Below are 22,968 nucleotides of genomic sequence, written 5' to 3' on the forward strand. Positions count from 1 at the left end.
AATAAAAAGAAAAGATAGACGAAGTAACCTTAACTTTACTCAACTCTGTAAGTCCATGTAAATAATTTCTTTTTAATAAAGGAATAGAAAAAATTCCTATAGTCTGATTTTCGAGAGTTGAGACTGAGACGGAGCGTGGTTAAGGAGGAACCAATGGTACGCTACGCCGCACGCAATCCGTAGCATACCATTGGTTCCTCCTTAACCACGCTCCGCCCGAGGGACCCGCCTCAGGTCTCACTCTCGAAAATCAGACTATAATACTCTACAAGTAATAAGTTAATAAATTAATAGTAAAAGAGGTATAAATGATCTATAATAGATCCTCAGAATGTATATAGATTATGGATAAATGAATAAAGCGATCATTATAGATTACATTGTTCAAACTAAATCATTTATCTTGAATTCGAAATTGTACTTGGATAATAATTAAATTTCGAAAATTTTAGTTGCGCAATCAAAAGAAGTATGATTACATCCGGCAATACTTTATTTAATAATAAACAAAGTCTTGCCAGGCGTAAGAAGGTATTACGCCGTGATAATTACGGTTTCCTTAGCGCCGGAGTTAAAAAATGGAGCTACAATAGTGGGAAATTATGCGCAAGTCTGTTGGGTCCGAGTTTGTTTGCAATCGGGAAGAATTCGAAACTGCTTTTATTAAAACAAAATGCGCGTTCCTACATCGTTGTCTGTAGATCCAAAAGCGCATATGAGGAGACGATTAAAAACTTTCTCATTTCTAGAGGTTTATTTAAGAAGTTAAATGAGGAGCTAATTAAAGGGTTAGAATTTCAAAAAGTTCTTGTCACTTCCAATGACAGATTCTTACTTTTGCCGTGATTTATTATTATCTATTTATTTCCCAGTGCGGTATTAAGCGCCCCAACTTTCTACCACTTATGTTTTAAGCAACAATGGGTACAAAGACATTAAATGATATTCATAATGATGTGAAGCAATTAGTAACAGCAATAACTTCCTTCGAGGTAGCATTTATTCTTAACTAGTTTCATTATTCATTTCCGTCGAATTGTAATTGTAGATGCTTCGTGAATAATTTCGACAGCTGTTTTATGCATAACGACTTCCCCGTAATTCCAGGAAAATGAAGAAGGCTTTCGAGTTTGCGAACGATACTGTATGACGAGTATCAAACATCATCGATACCTGTCTGTTAATAGCAGCAGCACGAAAGAGGCTATTAAAGCTTTGATCGCAAAGTTCTCTATTCACGGAAAATACGATGTGTCGAAAAAATTCGAAGAACTTGTAAATACATTTTTATCGAGTTTCGAGTTCGAGCAGCATCCGCAGTACGATCTGCAATGGTATTTATTGACTTTCTTGTTGGAACTAGCAAAGGAAACTTGTAAGACGGATCTGGAATGTTTGAAATTAATGCGCGGAGAATATACCTTTAATGCGACAGGTGAGAATGAGAACGACGTGACAGAGGAAATCGATTGGGCCGAGTATTTGAAAGAGGGTCAGGACAATTTTTTTGTCGATTATAAAAGCGATACCGAGAGCGTAAGTATGTCTAATCGCGCGCGCCACGTTCGATCTATAGAACGTCACGTTCATACAGACATAACGTCGTATATAACAGGATTGGTCCGAAGATGCAGAAGACGGTGTCAATTTAAGTCCCCGTAGTCCAACAGATGGGACTACTACGGATTCGGATAAGACGATATGTATACCAACCGCCGAAAGACAATTAAGTAAATTATCTCTGGGTTTAAATGAAGGGCTTGAGTCTAGGAATTGGTTACAAACGAATGTTCAAAATACATGGTGGAATGAATTAGAGTGGTCCAAGTATCCAGTAAAGAGTAAATTTTGCGATGCACACATTTGCGAGATTTGGTAATTATTTCCTCTTTTATAAGGAACGTTTCTCTTTCTGTTTCGTACAAGTATTCTCATTGCGCTGATATCGAACAGGCATAAAGCAACTGAGACGGACTTCTATGCACTTGGGACCGTTAGTGAATATTTAGTATGCAGAGAGCTGTTGTGGATGTTTTATACTCAAATGCATATGGTAGTGTTTCAACGAAATGCTGACGCAGACTTTTCTATTCGTCCCGATGTATCTATACCCAGCTTAACTACTGTACGTAAGCGAATATGTAATTTAATCAAGCTGTGCGTGTACGAACTTCGATCGTTCAATAATGTTATTACTACTGAAAATTCTTAGGTTTCTTTCAACAGTATTCTCTCGCCATTCTGCGAATATTTTTCTATGATACACGATATGGAAGAATTTGGAAGCGATCTGTATTTGGAACAGGGCGGACTTTGTAACAAGCCACCCTTGACTTACGAAGCATATAATGCAGCGCTTAAACAACACCTGTTGAAGTTTAAAAATGAAATAGTCGATATAGAAAAGAAACTAATGAAGCAAGGTATGATAAAAATTCTTATAAAATCGTCAGATTCGTAAATCTGCGAAAATTGGGAAATTCATAGGTCTTTAATTACTTGTACTACTTTTCAGATGAATCTTTTACATTTCTATCCCTCTCGACGCTTCTGAAAAACAATTTGTACACTGTGAGAATATTATACGAAGTGCATAAAAAGTCTGTATGCAATTGGAGAGCTTATGCGAATTGGAAATCTGCATCGAACTTATTGTCATGTTTGTATTTCGAGATGCAGAAGTCACACAATCGAAAGAGAACGAATATTTGTGCCAGTTTATATTTATCTAGTCTTGTAGTTTATTTGAACATAATCGACACATGGTTAAGCGAGGGTCGATTCGAAGACTGGAGAGAGGAATTCATAATTGCCAGGTAATTGTATTTAAATATTAAGGTGCAATTTCATGCCGACGCTCGACGCTCGTTTTGAGCGTCAAAACCAGTCACGCGATTGGTCCACGGGACTTTCAGCATCAAGCGGAAAAGCTAAACCGAGTTCAGCTTTTCCGCTAGACGTTCGTTCACTCTGACTTGCTCTGACTCGCTCGTTCGTTGGTCGAGCGTCGGTCACGTGATTGGTTTTGACGCTGAAGACGATCGTCGAGCGTCAGCATGAAATCGCACCTTTAGGGGTGGGTTCGAATCTAATTTTTAAATTCGCGAAACTTGAATCCGAAACTTTGTGAGGCTTCGAGACTCTCGGAGCTTGAAGTGCTGATTCTGTTTTGTAAGTGGAGTATTTTCAATATCTTGCTTTAGGAACTGAAGCAGGTGCTTATATTAAACAAAATATAATTATATATAAATTCTCGTGGCACACTACGAACGATTCTTTATTCAGCGATTTTATATTTTTCCTTATCTAGCTTTCGAGAATCACGAATCACGAAGAAAGTGCAAAGTTTCGAATTCTCGAAATTTTCTTAGGATTCGAGAAATCTATCCCTATTAAATATAAATGTAATGGGACATTAGTAAATCCTGATTATCTTTCCCGTTTCAGATTTTCAAATAGTGGAGCTTCAGAAAGTACTGAACAGTACGAAGCATTTTCTTTGAGACCTTTAGACAATATATGTTCAACAGACCCGATAATGCAATTTTTAATAAAGAAGGTGCAGCATATAGGTCAAAGTATTGAATTATTGGTATCCTTGGATCGTATTACAGACATCTGGAAAATCAATATTGGTAGCAACGGTACGCAACGTTTCCATGTGCACTTCTGATACCATTGTAATTGTTTTTAGTGGCAATATTCTTTTAATACTTCTTGCAGAAACGAGAAAGTCTTTGGTCGACGAATTTTACTGTAAATTAGAAATGGAAGTTTTTAAATACAGTGCATGCGAAGTAAAAGAAGAATCACCTTCGTCTGAAACCAATGAAACCGCGAGTGAAGAGTATGATGAAGATGTGGATAGGAATATTATACAGCAATTAACCGAATTCAATAATCCATTTCTATTGAAAGCTTTAGAAGGCTACATTCCTTCAGAGCTATTAAAGAAAGATACTGCCGATACCATGAATTCTCCCAGCGTTGAAACTATCAAAACGGGAACTAATAATTTATTTGATAGGTATATTTAGTGTAAACTCGAAGTGTTCTGAAAAAGAAGCATTCGTCTTTAAACATAAAATATAATCTTTCAGATTAGAGAAAGTGTCGGATTATATTTTGCCGTTCAGAAAAATATTAGAAAATATTTTGGCAGAGATTCTAGTTTCGCGGTATAACAGTGCCAGCAAATTAGTCAGAAATATAATGTCGGAGGAGTACAAATTGGAATCACAGTTAACGTTAATGAGATCAGTTTACATGATGGAAGCGGGCCACATCATGAGCAAATTTTATCAAAGATTGTTTCAAGAGGTAAGTGCGAAGTACGTTGTAATTGTTCGTCTCTAATTAGTTACATATATTTTCTACTGAATTTTTGTTTAGATTGAATCTAATCAAACGTGGAGTAACTCTTATTTTCTGTCGTGTATACTCGAGGAGATCCTTTCGCAGTGGTGGCCAGACTCCAGCTCACGATGGTGTGTTACAGTTTGCAATACCCACACGAATCAAGTATTAGAGGCTGTGGATAATATAACGTTACACTATGCAATAGGCTGGCCTATAAACATTATACTAAATGAAAAGACTTTCGTAAAGTACAATGAAATATTTAGATTTCAATTGAAACTGAAGTGGGCCTTGTGGACACTGAATAATTTGAAATTCAGTGGTAAGAAAGAATGTCGCAAAATTTTCAACTTCGCTCTGTTTAACTAGACTTTATGATCAATGATATTCTTTATAGATTTGGAAGGCTCAAAATCAATACGGCAGAGAAATAAGTTAGAGCAATTCCACATAAGACGTATTGAAAGTCTACGGTTTTGTTTGCTACATGCGATTAGTTCGATACATACGTATTTATCAGGCCAGGTATTACAGAATTTGAGTATTATATTAGAGAAGGCTTTGATGCAAGCTGATAGCCTTGATGCAATCATATCAGGTAAACTGAATTTACAATTATTCAAATAGAATGACGAAAATCAAGAGTAACAAAATTGCGGTGGATGCTTCCTCTTCTAGTTATTAATGTTTAACAGTTCGGGTCACAAACGCCTGAAACACGGCAACTAGAGGTGTGCGAGAACCCGACGTCGGGACGGGTCGAGTTCTCGAGAATGTGCGGGATTCTCGAGAGTCTGGACTCCCGAAAATTCCAAGGACCCGATTGCCGTTTCGGGTTTCGAATTTAATGAATACGACATCATACATTCAACACATCGTAAGAAAAAGTGTAGCCATTGTTGATTTTCCGAAATACAAACATCAGTCAGTCCTAATAATACGAATCCCGAAACCCTCGGGAACCCGTTCCGATCCCGAGAAAATTTCTCGTCCCGACCCGACATTTTCGGGTTCTCGCACATCTCTAACGGCAACCCAACGACACGCGTTGCGTAGGTCAGTAAGGCCGGGGCCGATTCCAAAATTGTGCGGGGCCAAGAAAAAACGCATTTATATTGTACTTCTAAATTTTATAATAATAAATATCTATGCATAGGGCCCCGCAAAATTAACGATGAGCTTTTTCATAGACCGCGGGGTCAGGTCAGGCTCTGAGTAAGGCGCACAGTCGCTGTCGAAAAGCAATGAATTTTGAAACGTTAATAACTTAAAAATGAAGTCTCCATCGCGATTTCATTACTCTTGATTTTCGTCTCATTTTGTCGTATTGAATCACCCCGTATATTTACTACCGCCTGATGCCGAGCACCGTGTATGTGTACATGGTATGTAATCTCCTTTTTCTTCACAATTGCAATTACAGTTCATTGTGAATATTTGCGGAAGGTTCACGAGCACTGTTTATTAACAGCAGAGTACGAAGACTTAATGGCGACCATAAACAACGTACGTATACTTACTGAACACTATTATATACAATAAAATTATGTACCTTTGTATAAAGACATGATTAATTTGTACAAGCTTGTTCCAGTTAATTGATATGTGTAGTCACATTCGAACTCGATGGAATCATAAAAAATTAATTTTCGCCAGCGAAGAATTAGACGTGTTGGAAAGCAGTTACAACAAGTATCACACGTACCTTGCCCTAGCTTTGCATAACGCAATACAAAATAAGGACGCGAATTACTGTAAGTCAGACGATTTTTTGACAGCATTATACGATACATTTCAATCCGATGTTCTGAAATTTAGTAGACTTACTTCGGAATCGCGGTCCCAATGAATTAAGAAATTACCATAGATATTTTACTACGGTGTACTCTAAACTCTAAAGAGCTTTTATAGTTCCTACTAATAACTCCAAAGATGTGAATAATATTAGCATGTTAATTAATATCGTTTTTAAATTTAACATTCTTTTTTTTTTGTTGTTGCTTTGTTCACAGTGACTGGCTTAAGTTCAGCATTTAACTGCAGTATGTCATATGTCTAACACTGATACGTTTTCACACCACACAATAATAATGCCGTATTTGTAGCAAATGACAATGCAGCAAGTCGTGCTATTCCTGAAATTTCTCCTATTATTGTTATTAACTGAATGTTGCGTTAATCGAAGAGATATAACACACATAACATTCGTTAGCAACAATACTAACAGTAACTTGCCTTGCTAATGCTTTGCAAACAATTTTTGCTCTAAAATTTCTTTCAAAAAAAAAAAAAAAATATATATTAATATCCCACTGTTTTTTCTTTTTTTTTTAAATCTATTGAATCTTGTCAGAGCACTTATAAAACCTATATTGTTGAATATTTTGTTGAATAATTTGTACATTGAGAGCATATAGTTACATTGTAAAATAAACAGCTAAGTTCTTCTTACTTTAGTTTCTTAAGATTTATTTTCCTATCCCGAAATCCTATCCAACTCCTGTAAATTCCTTTCAGATGAGCTAATGCTACGGTATCAAATTAGTTCACGAAACTCGTACACAGAAGATGCTGCTGCTGTCTGTTCGTTCAATAATGTCAGTCGCAATTTACTAATCGAAGTAGCATACCAACATTTGCCACCGTCAGGCTTACCTATTCCAATTCCACGAATGATACATAAAGCAGATTGGTATAGAAGCAGGTAAAAAGAAAATTCATATCTTACTGTTAGTTTCACTAAATAAATAAATATAATTTTACTAAACAAGGTGAAAGTATCGAATGAAGGCCTTCGTATTGCTTTCACGAAGACGGACAATTCGTTGTAAAACATAACGTAGACATTTAAAATTTGAACGTTTCAGTTTAAACTCTGAATACTCCTTACCTAACGAAATCAGTCTGAACGAGTACGAACAAACATTCTCATACATGCGTTGGTATCAATTGGAAGAAAGTGTTGTTACGCTTAATTTGTCTCCGTACGCCTTACATCGCGAAATAGAAGATCTTGTTAATGACGGCAAGTTGGAGACAAACTAATCGTAACTTGATGATACGGAAGTATAAAGAAGTTCTTTGAAATATAAGTTACAAAAATATATTAACGTACGTAAAACTTGAAATATTTATTGAGCATGAATAGTTCCGTCTCTTCGTAGTATGGAATTGAAAGAAGACGCCATACTTTGCGACAAGAATTAACTGATAATTATATTAATCCTTAACTTAATAGATAATTATTATGTAAGAATATATATACATTCACGTTTAAAAAATTTATAAGAAACAATGAAATAATTATATCTTGCACTGAGTAAATATTTATGATATTCGGTTACCGATAACACGGCGCATTACGACTTATAAATTATCAGCGTGTAAAATAAAGGTGGAAAAGTATGGATGAAGAAACCTTACTTCCTACTGCAAGATTTAAATGAGAATTCTAAGTATCACACGCAGAAGTTAACTCTGCGCAATTACGACAGTACCGTTTTGTCCCATGGCTCCGCCTTGCGATATGGTAGGAGCGTTTGAAGTTTCATTCGCGTTAACAGGAGGTGTCGAATGGTTATTAACGTTTGTAGAAGCTAGAGCCTTATTGCGCAACTCAAAGACTTGTTGTATGGCTTTACGAAAGCAAAGAAAGTTGTAATCGATTACACCTACGAATGGGGAAGAAACGTTTTATACTCTTCGATCACATAGCTAGTGTTGCAATCTGTAAAAGACTTTGTTACCTTGTCTATCGAAGTTATCTTCGCGTAAAATACAGACTAGAGCCAAGAACTTATTAACTTCCCTTAAGTATAAAATCGTTCCGTTATTCAGTTTGATTAAACTGGAACTCTGACTATCGAATGCTGCGGCCTCCAAATCCTCTCTCAAACTAAAATCAATATGCAAAATTCAGTACACCATGATATACAATGCACGTACGTGGAGATATCGATGCAACGTACCCATATATACAGGATACGTCAATAACAACATCAATCATATCACAGCACAGCTCATAACTTTGCATATCTACAGGGGAACTATCGGTTGCGATATAAATTTTTGATACCACATCAAATAGAAATGCTTTCTCAATCGCAGAATTCTGCGAACCAAAACGTAATCCGTATTAGCAAAGAAATTAGAGAGGGAAGAGAAATATTTCTTCCTTACCGATATGAGTATGTTAAGCAAATTTTCTAGCGTTGGTAACTGCGGTATTAATTTCTGAACAACTTTACTAAACGCTTCAAATATGCTGTGATCGTATATGGACGTCAAATGGAAATTCAGATGGATTTGGTCGCACCCTGAAATACGCATATGTATTTATGCTCCGTTATCAATAAACTCCGAACATTCGATTCTCTCCTTCTTACCAGCGTCCGCGAGATCATCGTTCGCTCTCGTATGTATGTCTCTTTGGGTTTCCATTTTACAATCGTCGGACAAACCGTCCACCTTGTGTATGAACACTTCAAATTTTATCGCTTGGTTAACTTTATACGCTTTTGTAACTGTTAAGTGGAGCTTATTAAGTGCCTCCATATAATCGTCTTGAGCATCGATAACAAAGACCAATGCTCCGCAACCACCGAATATCATGTCACTGTCAAAAGTAGGATCAAAGAAGTCAATTTGTCCTGGAAAATCCCAAATTTGAAACTGAACAAAGCTAGAGTTACTTATGTCATCCTTAATAATCTTATTTGTGCTTTCCAAGAACAATGTCTCATTCGGTGACATCTTATGAAAGACTACTTTTTGTATAGACGATTTTCCACTCCTGGAACCAGAATTAATTCCGCGAGATTAATAGCATACCAACGGATACTTATAGATTAAAAATACAGTCTTCCCCGGATTATCGAGAAGAATTCGGGCCCGGGAAATTCACCATAAACCGAGTCAGGGGAAGTAGTTACCACCTAATAAGCTGACCCTTGTCAGGACCCTCTCCCCGAACCGTCTGACAAGGAGACTGAACGACGTAAACCGAGAGTGAGTGAAATAGCGCACCAACGGGAGACCCTCGGTCGACGGCGAATTGAGTCATTCAGTATTGAATATGAAAATTTTCATATTACTGATTACATCCTGGTGAGAGTATTACCGGTGGATTGGTGAGTTTATGTCGACGAAAATGATTCCAAACACGAAGCAATTCGGTCTATTTTTTATTATGAAAACACGCTTCTTGTGGGTAACTCACAACATTTCTCTTGCAATTATCGAAGTAATTTGCCAATCTTCGTAATACCAAATAGGTACTAAACATCCAGGCAATTTCTCCCGAAAACTGCATTTAAGCAATCTTCAGCAGACACTTCACAATTTGGTGAAGTCGCTGATATTCTGCATTTAAATTCTCTTCTGCAGTATTACATGGTGTGTAACGGGAAGAAGTCACTTTCCAGTCTGTGAATTACAACATTTAGCGAACGCAGTGACGTTCACTAAAAATGGACCGAATTGCTTCGCGTTTGAACCAGGGGTTTAAAACAGTTATGATATCGGTTTCGGTTCTTGAAACAGTTATGAAGAACTGATATTCTGGGTAACTGTTATAAGGAACCGAAATTTCTGACTATATCGATTTCGGTTACGGTTCTGGAACCGTTATTCTTTCGGTTCTATATCGGTTCTAAAACGGTTCTGGAGTCGGTTCATTTCGGTTCGTAAATACATTCTTATATTTTTCCTACGAAATTGTTATTTGTTTTAACTCTCCGATGGCTGTGCATGGATTTATTTTGTCAACACAATTTGAACGCAAACGTCTATTCTTGCTTTAGCCATCATCTCAGTAGCGTATTTACGTCAATGTTTTGATGTGTAGCTGTTTATTACTCCGTGGCGGAATCCGATTGACTGTGAAAGTGTGAAAGCTTCAGTTTGTTTCAAAGTAATCATGTGGTGCGGATGCGGACGAATGCTCCTATACAATGTATAGGTAATTTGCTTCGCACGCGTAGCGCGGACGCTCCGCTGAACTTTGAAACGGGCCTAACGTAAACAATTTTTAGCTTGAGTCAATCATCGCGAGTTGAGATGTTTGGAGATGCTCTTGGACAAAAGAAAGCCATGCATCCGAGAGTTGAAACAGTGCGATAAAATAGAAATATCGTTTTTGATTAAATTGTAGATTATTGAATTTCTTCGAAATAAATTCTTAATATACAGTAATCTGCAAGCGTAATATCTACTTATTTCAATTCCTGTAAAATTGATACCGATATAGAACCGTTATAACCGATATAATATCGGTTCTGTAGAACCGCAACCGAAATCGGTATAGTCAGAAATTTTGGTTCCTTATAACAGTTATTCAGAATATCGGTTCTTCAGATATATAACTGTTTGAAACAGTTATTTTCAGAACCGTTTCAATTCCTGGTTTGAACTCATTTTTATCGAGAAACCTTAAAAAATCCATTGGTACTACTTTCATGAATATTTATCGAAAACATGAACATTTTATTTTCCTGTACTGGGTTTTTTACCTGGTCCAATGGTTTTATTGCTCTCGGCAAATAACGGGCGGCCTACCTGGGCCCGCAAGGCCCTCGCTCGCAGCGAGGAAACAAGACCGTGCGGTGGGTAGGTCTTTCCCAATAATCCGGGGAAAAAAGCATTTCAATAATCCGAGGAAGACTGTATTTTGAGACTTTAATCGGATACCTCCTGAGACCCATTAAAAGTATCCTAGGTTTTTGTTCCCCTGATAAAGGATCTATCGATCCTTCTGTTTCTCCATCGAACGGCGCATACCCAAAATCTTTAGGAAAGGAGCCTACATCGTAACCAGCTTGATACTGATCATCATCATCCTGCGACGTTAAAATTGTTATTAATATATAAATTAAAACTATTATATGAAGTTAAAAATGTGGTGCCCATATATGGAATATTCTTTTTATATTTTTCTTTATGTAAAACGTCCACGAGCATTTACTTGAAATATAAGGATTCAGTCAAGTAAGAAAATATAGAACTAACGTGGAATATAATTTTATCAGCATGAAACATGGCATCAGTTGCTATCAACAAAGATTTGAGTCATCAGTGCACTTACCATATTCGTATCACTTGTGATACTTTATTTATTTAGAATGCCTCTCTTTCAGGATAGACTTTGAATTCACAACAGCCACAATGTTACAACGCACACTGGAGAGACCATTAAAATAGCTATTAAAACTCAACACAGACAAGACATATCTTTGTTTATAATCCTGTGGAACCGTATATAAGTGATTTCCAGCAGTTTGATACAATATCAATGTGGGCGGCGATTAGACTAAAATATGACTAAGTGGATACACAGAAATAAACATTCACTTTCTATGATTTAAGTCTCCCAAACAGCCAATAATAAATGAGGTTTATATTGCACAATAGAATAACAACATTCATAAATTCTTTTTTGTATTATAAAACAGATCCTATTCTCTCGTTTCAGTCCATTAGAATTTTAATGCCTCGGCTTCGAAGTCTTCCGCAGCGACGGTAATTAAATGTGCGTAATAAAAATATATTGCAACAATATCTCGTAGTTTCATTCCATGCAGCTGGCTACTTATATACCCAATTGTGATATTGAACATTGAATCAGCGATGCAATGAAAACAGGCATAAATGATAACTACCAACCGCATAACTACATCGTAATGGCGGCAATGGCACTGTCGCCATCTTCTCCACCGCAGCCGCGGCGGACTTCGCGCGCCTCGCGTGTTTCTGTTTGCGCGAAAAACGTGTACAGCGAGGTGGAGTGAACGCGGGCCCGCAGAGTGATTTTCCACGGGGCAAGACCGTGCTGAATGTGTTTGTAAAACATGAGAGTGATCGCCGCTACTGCGTAAATATATTTTGCAGGCTAAGGGGCTACGAAAACTCCGGATATGGCAGATATCTCGAACTCCACAGTGTTTACAAACGATGCATCCTCCACTGGTGCTTCCGATCTCCTTCAGCAAGCGTTCCAGCAGGTGGTGGACAACGATGACCACGAGAGCGAGTTCGTGGCGTTCTTGCAGAACGACGACAATGATTCCGAGACTATCCACTTGACCCCGGAGCAAGCGGCGGCCTTAGGGCTAACCTTCGAGGTGAACTCAGGCGAGGAGGTTATGTATCACATAGATCAAGATAATACTGTCCCACACCTGCAGGAAAGCCTCTCCGCGAAGGACGGGATCAATGTGCAGAATCACGATTCCTTATCCCCTCCGGGTTCTATAACGATCGATCAGTTGAACTATCAGCCCGAAGAAGCGCAAAAGTCCGGCGACTGCGATTTGATTAAAACGGAATGCATCGATTTCCAAGAATGGCACATGCAGAAAGTCTCGCAGAGCGATCAGATCCAGGATCAAGTACTCGACAGCGATCTGTCGCTAGAGAAGATAGATTTGGCTAGTCAAAGCCACGAGTCTCAACAACTAATCGAACATCAGAATAATATCATTCAACATGGCTCTGGTACGCAGGCGATAGTTTTGGAGCAACCTAAAGTACACGCGATAAAAGCGGATATCACGCACATTAAGAGTATCCATGAAAATGACCTGCAATATACTATCGAGGATAGCGTAGCGCAAAGTCAACTCCACGCGATACCTACTTCCCAGGCGCAGATACTACAGAAGCTTCCCGTGATTTTACCATCCTCGCAATTTATTCTGAAGCCTGCGCAAACTATACTGAAGCCGGCCAAAAATATTAGATTACTTCAAGGCTCGAACAAACTTACCAGCGCGACAGTTAATTCTATCAACGCTGTACACTCGCTTAATACCAATTCGAATCCCAATTCTATGTTACTGTCGAAAGCTACGATACTGAATAACTTATCGCCACAGATACTAAAAGCTACTCCCATAACTGCTCAGTTGTTAAACACCACTGGCATATCTGCGCAACTGTTAAATACTTCTCAGATCTTAGCGGGCGCTTGCGAAATACAAAATCAGTCTGTCAATACGTCGCATATCACTAGCACTTTAGTAAATACCACATCCGGGGCGCAGCAAAACTTTGTCACTTCGCAAATACGCTTGTCTCCGATCGTAAAAGCATCCCAGCCTCTTCAAAGAGGGAACGTTCAACAGTTTCTAACTCCGGTGCTAAAAGGTGCGTCAGCCATGCTCTCAAAGCCAAATCAAATTTTAAACAATAGCAGCGTAGCGACGGCTATTCCTGCGCAGCTCTTGAAATCAGTACAAATACCTTCTCAATTGCTCAAAGCTAAAGCGGTAATTGGGAAGAAAACAACTGTAATGACTGGCCTACCAAAAACTACGATTAATTCTAATACACCAGTCGTCCTTCGAGCTGCGTCGATCGTTAAACCTCAGGATTTAAAAGCGGCGACGACAACTTCCACGTCTATCTTGAAACCAACACAAATATCTTCGACGCCTATATCCATTCTAAAACCTCAAACAAAAATTGCATTCAATAATGCGACTAAACAGAATGTAACTATCGCGAGCCAGAATGTTGCTAACATCTCGAATCATTCACCAAACACTTTGCAAAAGACACCCGTAACACAGCAGAGTGCCACGTTCGAATGCGCTAAGCCAGTACAGAATGAAACTATAAAGCAAAAAGTTAATCTCATGGTAAATGGCACAAATCCTAAAGTAAATAAGAAAGTTAAAAGTACTCCCGTTAAACCTGCGACGGTAGTAAATGAACCTATGGACACATCAAAGCCGCTGGGTTCTAGTGAAAATCCGATTCAAATCGTTCAACAAGGCCAAACATTTCATAGGTACGTGAAATATATGTTTGTGCCTATTTCCAATGGTTTACTCGCTTTGTAACATCGCTTATATTCATTCTAGCATGCAACGTCTGACACCAACACAGTTGAAGCAAATTGCTCATGTTTTGCAACAGCGCAGTCAAGAAGCAGCTGCGTCTAATGAGAAAGTTGTGTATAGGTCAGTATATACCGACCCGCTCGTCATCTATCCTCAAATGCTGTGTCTAAAAGCTTCACCTATATATTCAGGGTAGTATTTCCTGAAGAGCTAGATTTGCGAATTCGGAATCCAGGAAATTTACTGAAGAATCGTGGTGGGAAAAGAGGCAGGCCAAAAAAGAGTGCTGTTAGACCTTCCTTACTTCCACCTAAACCACCACCCATTCCTGACGAAGAACAGGAAGAATTAAAGGTAGAGCTGTTTTATCTATTTGTCTTATCAAATTGTAACTGTTTCATCATCCTAACGTACTGATACTTCCATCAGGATGAGAGGAAAAAAGTTGTGGCAAGGACCCGATCTGGCAGACTCTCCCGACCTCCCAGACACATGGTTCGAGATTACAAACACTTGCATCATTTAGATTTCTTGCAACCCGATTTAGATGATTCGGATGGAGGTTATAGTGATTACAATACTAATAATGACAAACTGGAGGAAGAAGAGTCGCCGAAAGAACTACTAACGGGGTTAGAGGTGCCAAAAAGGAAAATATCAGATCATTTCAGGTGCCCTACGTGTAATAAAATATATTTGGGACGTACTCGCATGGCGAGGCATTTTGAAATGCACTCTGATCATGGCAGCCCTGAACAATTGCCGCCTCCGACACCTGAGCCCGAACTAAAGCAAACTACAGGGCAAGATCCTTTGAAGCGTAAGGGGAAGAAGAGGGGTCCTTGGGCTTACGTTACGCCCGAAGCCAAATCAGAAAGGCGTCAAATAAAATTAAGGGAAGCAATATCTGTATGCGAAGATCTCGAAATAACAAATATAGCTGCAAAGCCGGTACTTAACGCACAATCGCTGTTCGACTTATTAGTGCTAAAGTCTGAGAATAATGTAAGAAACTTCCTGGCTGAATTGAAGCAGTTAATGGGCAAAGTGAGGGAGAAAGCCGGAACAATGCTGACAATTGCTAATGATAGCGACGAATCAAATAAAGATTTAATCGATATCAGTGAAGAGGCACTCTGCGACGCTCTAGGTCTTAATCCTGGCTTGTATAGGATTAACAACGAAGGTCTAAAGAAAGTCGATGCTCCTGTTTCGACAACTTATGAAAACGGGGAACCCCCTCTTAAAATTCAGAAAACAGATAATTGCGAAGACGCTAAAGAAAATATAGAGGAGCGAATGTCTAGTGGATTTTCAGAAAGTTCTGATCTCAGCGTCTCTGACTTTTTAAGCGACAGAAGGACCGACACTGTCGCAAATCCCACTTGCCCGGAAGTGTTGTCAGCTTTAACATTGATGCGAAGGAATCCCAGTCCCGTGGATGGCACGGAGTGTAATAAATCCAGTAACGTTTCGAAGCTCTTAATTTCAAATCCAGAGATTCAGAGTCAAATCTCAGATAATCCTGGATTCCAGAAAGTGGACATTACTTTACCTAAGATTTCGAATTATCAGAAAGGGGAGGCGCATAAAGAAAGCTTCACGAAATTAGGGAACGGTTTGGGAACATCGAATTTCTGTAAAATTGAGGGTAATTATGAACAATCGAAGCTAGATGATTTAGAGCAAACTTTCATAAAATTAGAACCAATCGAGCAGGGTTTCGTTAAGTTAGAAAATGGTGCTATGGAGGCTTACGCGAAGCAAGACGCTCGGAATTTCGAGAAAATGCAAAATGGTTTGACTACCATGGAGAATGGATCTCAGAATTTTGCTAAAGGGTTCCAAAAGTTGGTGTCTAAAATAATTCCTATGACCTCGTCAGATATAACTTGCGTAAAAACTCAATCGGCACCATTAGACGCAGTCTCTTGCAAGATAATGCCTGCCACTTCTAGTTGCAAAATATCAGACAATATACCTATACTTCAGGATACGGTACCAATAATTTCCAGTAATTGTGATACTAGTATATTTGGCAGCGCAGAGAATTTAGACATGTCGAAGATAACTCAGTACGATCACATTGCACATTTAGATATTTTAAATACGAGCGGGGTGATAGATAAGAACTTATTAATCGATGAAAAGTTAGTCGAGCAATTGCATCTAGTAGACCAATCGAATTTAGTTGACGAGCTGGTGTCCGAGCGGTTGAAAAACATTATGCCGGATAACATTTTGGAAAACAATTTGATACCAAATAATTCGAATTTGGATACGGACCTCGACTTCGATGCGTTAAGCGAGGAATTTAATAGGAATACCAGAAGTTGATTCTTGGATGATTGTGCGCAACATGTTCCTAAACAAATTGAAATAATGTGTATAGTGTATAAAAATAGTGAACTTATACAATTATTTGAAATTGCATACGTACGCGTATACATACATTACACAGCGGTGTAGATATTTTTTTATAGGATTTCTGACAGTATCACGATCAATATAAACTTCCTTATTTCAATGATGAATACCAATATTAGAGTAATATAATATCTTATATTCTGGTATGTGCATGTAAATAAGACTGTTTTCGCTGTATTTATTATGTATAATGTATATTTCGTTTGGAAAAAGGCAATGTCAATAGATATCATGCGAAGGAGCTTCGATTTGTTTTAAACTCTTCGGTGTAGAAGGAATTTTTGCTAGGACACGTCAGTATTCTTTCTCGTTTTTGGTAAACGGTCTTTCTAGCCGTGCACGTAGGTGCCGGCTAATAAGTTGAATTTTAGATTAGTTTTCTTTTCATTTCAAAGCCCACAGTCGTACATTAACGAACCAGGAAATAAGAAACTAGACTTGTTAGAATTATACATGGAATATTATGAGGCATAAACGTCTTTTGTTCGTAAATGTAACATTTCATAGCTATTAATCACACGCAATCAGTCACAATTACGAAGACTTTTTTAGTTAGTACTATAAACATGATCATGCACAAATTATTTTACAATTCGATTTTACCTTTCTACATCTATGATGATATTCAGTTTTTAATCAGATAATATAATATACTGGGTAATGTTTGATAATTTCAGTGGTTCTACATACAGTTTTATCTTTAAAAGAACCCGCACCTCGGGACCGGGTGCGAGCTCTTTTCAAAACGGGCGGTCTATTTGGTTTGCCGTGGCGAATCGGGAGAGCACGCGACAGCGACAAGCCATAAATCGAAAGCGGGCGGAGTAGATCTCTCTGGCACCTCTCACTCGTCACGGCAACTACGTAAGAAATAGCGGGGGTAGCGACGAGTTCTTTTCAGGGCAGAAGACGCAAGTTCTTTTCGAGACAGCGCTGTATTAATTGATAATAATGAGCATTGTATTTACGTTATATCGGTGATTCCATCATGGCTACAGAAAACTATTGGAAAGACGCAATAACTTTGGAAATTATGAGCAACTATTTATGAATTCAAGCGGATTGGTTACAGCTTTTATATGAAATACTACAAACATTGAAAATACTTTGAATACCAGGATAATAATTCCATCCATATTGTTATAGCATTTATGTACAGCGCAAATTATTAATTTTGTATTTATCTGTAAATATGTATTATACATATATAAGAAGTTATCGATATAACTAAACGTTAATGGCACTAGTAACCATTAGATTACTTAGGATTAATTACGAGGTATATTAATTTCGCAGGCTTGGTTCCTTGTATCCGAAAGATACACTCTTTAGAATCTGCATTTGCATAGAAATTTATAGTACGTTTGTGCTCGTCTAAATTCGTATTAATTTCTTTAGTGATCTCAGGTACCAATTGTAAAGAGAATGTCGTGATTCACTTTGGATTCTGAGGATATATGTATATCGATTCCATATTTTCTTTCCACTTTTGTGTATCTATACAGATGGTATTCAAGAAGCCACAAATAAATGAACATTCTATAAATCCTTGGTTTATTTCAATAGTCTTAAGTTATTGCATAATACAAAAAGATATATATATATACCATGGACATCGAGTGATTTTTAAAATAGTAAAATACTTACCCAAGCATGTACCAACAATAATTATAACTATCTATGCCCAGTTTCTATCAACAACGATTCCAATAAAGTAGCCACGCTCTCCGGTAATAATGGCTGATGTACCCACGTGGCAAGGAATAACATTTTCCACGATTCCGTACAACGATGCGCTACGTCTTCGAAAACTCTACGTTTCACCTTAGCCTCGTTAGAATACGCATTATATATTAATTCCGCGACTTGCCCTGGAAGAAAGACTTTCAGTTACATAACAGCAAAGCTTTCCAATTATAAAATATAATATCGCACATACCAAATTTTACCGTGGGCCATGTTGCAAATAATTTGTCCGTGCGTTTCTCCAGAGATGCGACTACTTTCATCTGGTGTGCGACTTGAGCAAGGTGCTTTACAATCCCGTCCTATAAACAAATTTCCTGCGAGCCTTATTTCTCTCGGACATTAAACTATACGTCTGAAACATCTGTTACCAGCTCATCGCAAACGTATTCCAGCTTATCGCACTGCTCTTGCAGGCTCTGAGAATAGGATTCGTCCTGTTTCTCTTGGGTTATATTCCTCAGCAATGTTACGCCCTGCAAATGAGCCGCGTTCCATTGTTGCACACTCGCATGAACGTCTGCTGCTAAATCTCGCACGTGGCGAGCGGAGCCAGTTAAATTTCTTCCCTGCGTTGATTTTGTAGACACGATTTCTATAAGTACGCGTTGAAGCTTGAGTAATTCGAACCTAGCTTTACATAATATTTTAGCCGAGGCAGTTATAAATAATTTCATTGATTTCGGCGCTTACTACTGACTGGAGAGAATTGTTCCTTGGTCATCATTCTCGTGCAAGGCTCTCTTGTTTTAGTGCCAATTGGAGTGGAATTGTGTTCTTGGGTACATAAGCACGATGTTAATAAACAGGAAGCGTTACTGCCACTTAATAATTACATAACAAATCGAAATATATGCTTACAAATATTCATGTTTAGTTAAAATTACAATACAATTGAAGATATTAGATAGAGCTCATGAAATTTAAAGTTATTATATCACATAGTGCTTCGCGTGGCAACACGGAACGTGCTGATGTATTATTAATGTTGAACGCATGTGCTCGAGAAACGCAAGAGAAATACAAACTTTTCTATTTGTAACAATAGGCTCACGCTGATTTGAAATACTGCCTTATTGGTTAATTACCGTGACACTACTTAAGTTTTTCTTAACGGGAAGCAACCAATGACAATGCTTCCGTTAAGGGACCTAAATAACTGTCCATTAACAGAAAACACGAGTGGTCGGCAGGGAACGAAATATTATAACGTTATTTTAAAGCTGATCGCGTTACGTTAGGCGTGCAAAGTAGCTGTGCAGAATTATTGCTATAATTAATGAAGATTTTTCGGCTGTATTTAAAAAAGAACTGTGTAAAAGTGGGAGGATACAGATGGCGCGCGCATGTTACATGCGCATGCGTGCGGTACGATCAAATTTAAAACGTTCGTGCAATTTCTTAATCAATATTTTGTTAGTAATTCGATGAATAAACTGGTGACACTCGTTCTGCACAAGGTTCAGCTTTAAGTATATTGAATAATAAATGTTTTATGCTGTATCGCCGGTCTGTAAAAGTAACTAAACTATTGGCGGGATGGAAATACAAGTTCGAAATGTTTGAATTTTTTTTTCCGCTGAAGAGTTGTATTAAATAAAGATGTATTGGCGATACGGTTTTCTTTTCTTGTTTGAGCAATATTCACATGGTAAAGATCATTATGAAGTACAATTATGTATACGGTCACCTTTCCCAGGAAAAATGATTGCATAAGACTTAAGAATAAGCATTGCGCAACAGTATTAAGCAGGACTTTTAATTCTCATTCGATCAGTTATACAGGGCGTTTCAGAAATATAAACGCAAAATGAACTACTTCACAGAAGCCCAAAAGGATACATAATTATATTTTCTTTTTAACCGACTTCAAAAAGAAGGAGGTTATAGATTCGACCCGTATGTTTTTTTTTAATTTTTTTTTATGTTTGCCCTCGCCTAACTCCTCAGCATCCTTTTCTTATTCGAAAGAGGGCGATGCCCCGATGCACGATCAGCACGTTGTATCAATATATATGAAACTAAAACGTTAAAAATTTTAAAAAATTAAAACCGACTTCAAAGAATAAAAATGCACTAAAAAGTGAAAAATAATTGTTTCCCTTATTTAATCTACGACTCGCATATTCTTCAAGTTGGTGCCTCAAATTGAGAGTCGTAGATTAAATAAGGGAAGAAATTATTTTTTTAGTGCATTTTTATGTCTTTGAAGTCGGTTTTAATTTTTTCATGTGAGCATACTGTTTCCAAAGCGACTGAAAGTTCCATTTTTTTTAAACAATAGTATAGACACCCAAAAAAGGATTTGAATAATTCAAACCCAAGTTTTAATCAGGATATATATTTTAATTACGGTAAAAATTCCAAGCCTTGGTGTTAAACCTCGTGTTTAATTAAAAACACCAGAAAAAAGACCACGTAATTCCAAGGGCAAATTAATGGACACAAGGAAGTTCGAACCACCAGTTCATTATAAAAAAAAAGTAAAAAAAAACGACTTCAAAAGTGCGCTAAAAGGAAGATTTTTTTTTAAGTCGGTGCCAAAATACGCGTCCAGCTGATTTAATTTTGTTTCTATTTTGGCACTGACTTAAAAAAATGATTTTATTCTTTTTAGCGCAGCTTCCAAGTCGGTTTTTTACTTTTTTTTTAAAAAGTGTATTATTTTATAATTTTGAGTGACCTTTGTTTAAAGTCAGTTAAAAAACATTTATCATTGTACCAATTGGAGAACATACTCCATATAACAACGAAAGAATCATCCACATCGGTACACGCGTGACAAAGTTAGACGCGAACATACATTAAAACTGGAATTCTAAATAATTCTAGAATATCTAGATAATAATTAAAAAAAATAGCATGGCACGACCGGCTCTTCACACTCTTTCAAATAAAAAAAAAAATCATCGAAATCGGTGCACCTATGCGGAAGTTATGCGTGAACATACAAACATAATGAAATATAAGCACGTGACGAATTGGGTAACCTCCTCCTTTTGAGGTCGGTTGATAAATAAGAGGTTTATTAACACAACATTCTCAGCTTTACAGCGAATAAGTGACAAGGCTGACTTCCTGACAGGTTCTCAGAGTTAGTAAAAAATCTTTTGGGGTTTTAAGGGCCAGTTGAAAAAATAGTAGTGGGGGTAGGATAAGGCAAGCTTCAAGAAGATATCGAGATTACGATAAGGCAAGGTTGCGTCTACGTGATATGCTCTTCGCAAGCAAGAGTGATCCGGTGTTCAAAACGAGAAAGCGAAAAATATTTTTAAACATAAGTAATTTCATAGGCGAGTACACTACAGCAATTTTAAATCTCAGAATATTCCCAAAGTAGTGCCACCTAAATGCCATTTTTCCATCCACATACTTAAAGGGTAAGAGGAAAAACAGGGAATGTCGTAAAATAGCTTTATCGAGAAAATTAAGTTTTAATACTTAGTTCATCAGTAAAGAAACAAGGTTGAAGGGGGTGGGGGGGGGGGGGAGGGGGCAACAGGGTAATGGCCCGAAAAGGAAAGGCATCTTTGGGAATTTATTAAAAGCAAACTACTTAACGAATCTTTTAGAAATTTACAGTACTTTTTATTGGGTATTTAAGTTACGTGAATATCTTTTTTGAAATTTATTTTGAATAGATTTGTAAGCTGTACGGGACCAGTGACCAAAAAGTTTTAACAACTATATGTGGATGGCTATGCCACGATTGGTTCGATTGAAATTTGTTCAAAATGACAAAATGGCGAACCTCTGAAAAAAAACGGCGAAATTCGGTTCTAGTAAATTAACCTCTGTCGGTAAAAAAAAAAGTAGAAGGAAACGACCCATCAAAAAAATCTCCCGGTGTACCATAGCGATCCGCATATACTTAGCTTCTAAAACATTTTGGTTTTTTGATTTTAGAAGCACCGTTTCGTTAGAAAACTGCCAACCAGATTTTTTGCAGCCCAAAGTTACGGGCCCTGTACAGTTTGCAAATCTGCTTTAAATAGATTTGAGAAAAAACAATTCGTATCACTTGAATATCCAATAGAAAGTCCTGAAAATTCCAAGAAGATTCATTACGTAGTTTGCTTTTAATAAATTTCCAAAGATACCTTTAATTTTCGAGCAATTACCCTGTTGTCCTCCCTTAATAAATTAATTTTTTTATACAATTTTCTTCTTAAATAATTCCTTGTTTTACCTTGACGACAGAAGCTTACGCTTAGGCAAACAGTGGGGACATTCCGTATTTTGTTACAGAGTGGCCATTTCCTGTTTCCAGTATACCAAATCTTTAACGTTATCTTACGGAGGTATTTGAACTTTATAACCTTTTCGTCTTGAACAGTTCTGTAGTCCCAGTTGCCACCAAGAAAATGCGCTGTAAATCGCAAAATCACGAGAAATGGGCATCCCCTGTTTTTCCCCTTACTCTTCACTTGTGCTCTCCCACATCGAATGCCAAATCCCCCCTCTTAGTACCCCAGTATACAGCTATTACGAATTTTTGTATTTCCCATTTCAGAAGGTGAATGGAAGCTTCGTCCAGCTTCACAGAAGCTCCCACGCGTGCAGATACCATCGGGAGCCACAAATTCATAGCGGAGAT

The 22,968-nt window shown here is 37.7% G+C and overlaps 4 protein-coding genes and 1 long non-coding RNA gene across 10 annotated transcripts; 3 read left to right on the forward strand and 2 right to left on the reverse strand.

Moving 5' to 3' along the window:
• Positions 1–469: 469 nt before the first annotated feature.
• On the forward strand, positions 470–6,810 carry Grip128 (gamma-tubulin complex component 5). 3 transcript variants are annotated; one of them, XM_076829571.1, is made up of 14 exons: positions 470–788; positions 873–992; positions 1,108–1,536; positions 1,616–1,875; positions 1,954–2,125; positions 2,213–2,423; positions 2,516–2,816; positions 3,448–3,644; positions 3,724–4,027; positions 4,101–4,320; positions 4,393–4,681; positions 4,757–4,957; positions 5,783–5,865; positions 5,954–6,810. In XM_076829571.1, exons 2-14 carry the CDS (start codon positions 921–923, stop codon positions 6,206–6,208), a joined length of 2,994 nt encoding a protein of 997 aa, XP_076685686.1. In that variant the 5' UTR covers positions 470–788; positions 873–920; the 3' UTR covers positions 6,209–6,810. The 3 variants fall into 3 exon arrangements, with proteins under 3 accessions (XP_076685686.1, XP_076685687.1, XP_076685689.1); XM_076829572.1 differs by having other exon boundaries at positions 476–992; positions 5,954–6,113; positions 6,372–6,810; XM_076829574.1 differs by lacking the exons at positions 470–788; positions 873–992 and having other exon boundaries at positions 1,136–1,275; positions 1,364–1,536.
• A 661-nt stretch (positions 6,811–7,471) lies between these two features.
• Ragc-d (Ras-related GTP binding C/D) lies at positions 7,472–11,993 on the reverse strand. Its single transcript, XM_076829611.1, has 7 exons — positions 11,441–11,993; positions 11,047–11,195; positions 8,745–9,151; positions 8,539–8,675; positions 8,328–8,470; positions 8,106–8,254; positions 7,472–8,030 (listed from the first exon to the last, which is right to left on the reverse strand). The coding sequence occupies exons 1-7, from the start codon at positions 11,441–11,443 to the stop codon at positions 7,831–7,833; spliced, it is 1,188 nt and encodes a 395-aa protein (XP_076685726.1). The 5' UTR covers positions 11,444–11,993; the 3' UTR covers positions 7,472–7,830.
• Positions 9,147–10,435, forward strand: LOC143377856 (uncharacterized). The gene is made up of 2 exons (XR_013087427.1): positions 9,147–9,708; positions 9,813–10,435. It is a non-coding gene; the product is annotated as an uncharacterized LOC143377856 (long non-coding RNA).
• A 90-nt stretch (positions 11,994–12,083) lies between the features above and the next one.
• LOC143377820 (uncharacterized) lies at positions 12,084–18,171 on the forward strand. Its single transcript, XM_076829559.1, has 4 exons — positions 12,084–14,146; positions 14,220–14,318; positions 14,390–14,552; positions 14,628–18,171. Exons 1-4 carry the CDS (start codon positions 12,270–12,272, stop codon positions 16,533–16,535), a joined length of 4,047 nt encoding a protein of 1,348 aa, XP_076685674.1. The 5' UTR covers positions 12,084–12,269; the 3' UTR covers positions 16,536–18,171.
• LOC143377845 (cyclin-dependent kinase 2-interacting protein-like) lies at positions 17,105–19,918 on the reverse strand. Of its 4 annotated transcripts, none has more exons than XM_076829620.1 (5): positions 19,065–19,452; positions 18,743–18,966; positions 18,565–18,673; positions 18,273–18,496; positions 17,105–18,122 (listed from the first exon to the last, which is right to left on the reverse strand). In XM_076829620.1, exons 1-4 carry the CDS (start codon positions 19,096–19,098, stop codon positions 18,300–18,302), a joined length of 564 nt encoding a protein of 187 aa, XP_076685735.1. In that variant the 5' UTR covers positions 19,099–19,452; the 3' UTR covers positions 17,105–18,122; positions 18,273–18,299. The 4 variants fall into 4 exon arrangements, with proteins under 4 accessions (XP_076685735.1, XP_076685737.1, XP_076685736.1 ...); XM_076829622.1 differs by lacking the exon at positions 17,105–18,122 and adding an exon at positions 19,460–19,918 and having other exon boundaries at positions 18,163–18,496; positions 19,065–19,148; XM_076829621.1 differs by lacking the exon at positions 17,105–18,122 and having other exon boundaries at positions 18,163–18,496; positions 19,065–19,148; positions 19,233–19,452.
• Positions 19,919–22,968: the final 3,050 nt, after the last annotated feature.

Source organism: Andrena cerasifolii, chromosome 16 (genome assembly GCF_050908995.1).
Source record: "Andrena cerasifolii isolate SP2316 chromosome 16, iyAndCera1_principal, whole genome shotgun sequence".
Taxonomy (NCBI): domain Eukaryota; kingdom Metazoa; phylum Arthropoda; class Insecta; order Hymenoptera; family Andrenidae; genus Andrena; species Andrena cerasifolii.

Coding starts and splice junctions, on each gene's coding strand:
- Grip128 (XM_076829571.1), top strand. CDS start 921: ATGGGTACAAAGACATTAAATGATATTCATAATGATGTGAAGCAATTA. Junction 2,126..2,212: donor CTATACCCAGCTTAACTACT/GTACGTAAGCGA, acceptor GAAAATTCTTAG/GTTTCTTTCAACAGTATTCT. Junction 4,958..5,782: donor CCTTGATGCAATCATATCAG/GTAAACTGAATT, acceptor TTGCAATTACAG/TTCATTGTGAATATTTGCGG.
- Ragc-d (XM_076829611.1), bottom strand. Junction 8,471..8,538: donor TGCTTAACATACTCATATCG/GTAAGGAAGAAA, acceptor TTTGGTTCGCAG/AATTCTGCGATTGAGAAAGC. Junction 8,031..8,105: donor AGATAACTTCGATAGACAAG/GTAACAAAGTCT, acceptor CCCCATTCGTAG/GTGTAATCGATTACAACTTT.
- LOC143377820 (XM_076829559.1), top strand. CDS start 12,270: ATGGCAGATATCTCGAACTCCACAGTGTTTACAAACGATGCATCCTCC. Junction 14,319..14,389: donor AATGAGAAAGTTGTGTATAG/GTCAGTATATAC, acceptor CTATATATTCAG/GGTAGTATTTCCTGAAGAGC. Junction 14,553..14,627: donor AAGAACAGGAAGAATTAAAG/GTAGAGCTGTTT, acceptor TACTTCCATCAG/GATGAGAGGAAAAAAGTTGT.
- LOC143377845 (XM_076829620.1), bottom strand. CDS start 19,098: ATGATGACCAAGGAACAATTCTCTCCAGTCAGTA. Junction 18,967..19,064: donor ACAATTCTCTCCAGTCAGTA/GTAAGCGCCGAA, acceptor GCGTACTTATAG/AAATCGTGTCTACAAAATCA. Junction 18,674..18,742: donor AATACGTTTGCGATGAGCTG/GTAACAGATGTT, acceptor ATTTGTTTATAG/GACGGGATTGTAAAGCACCT.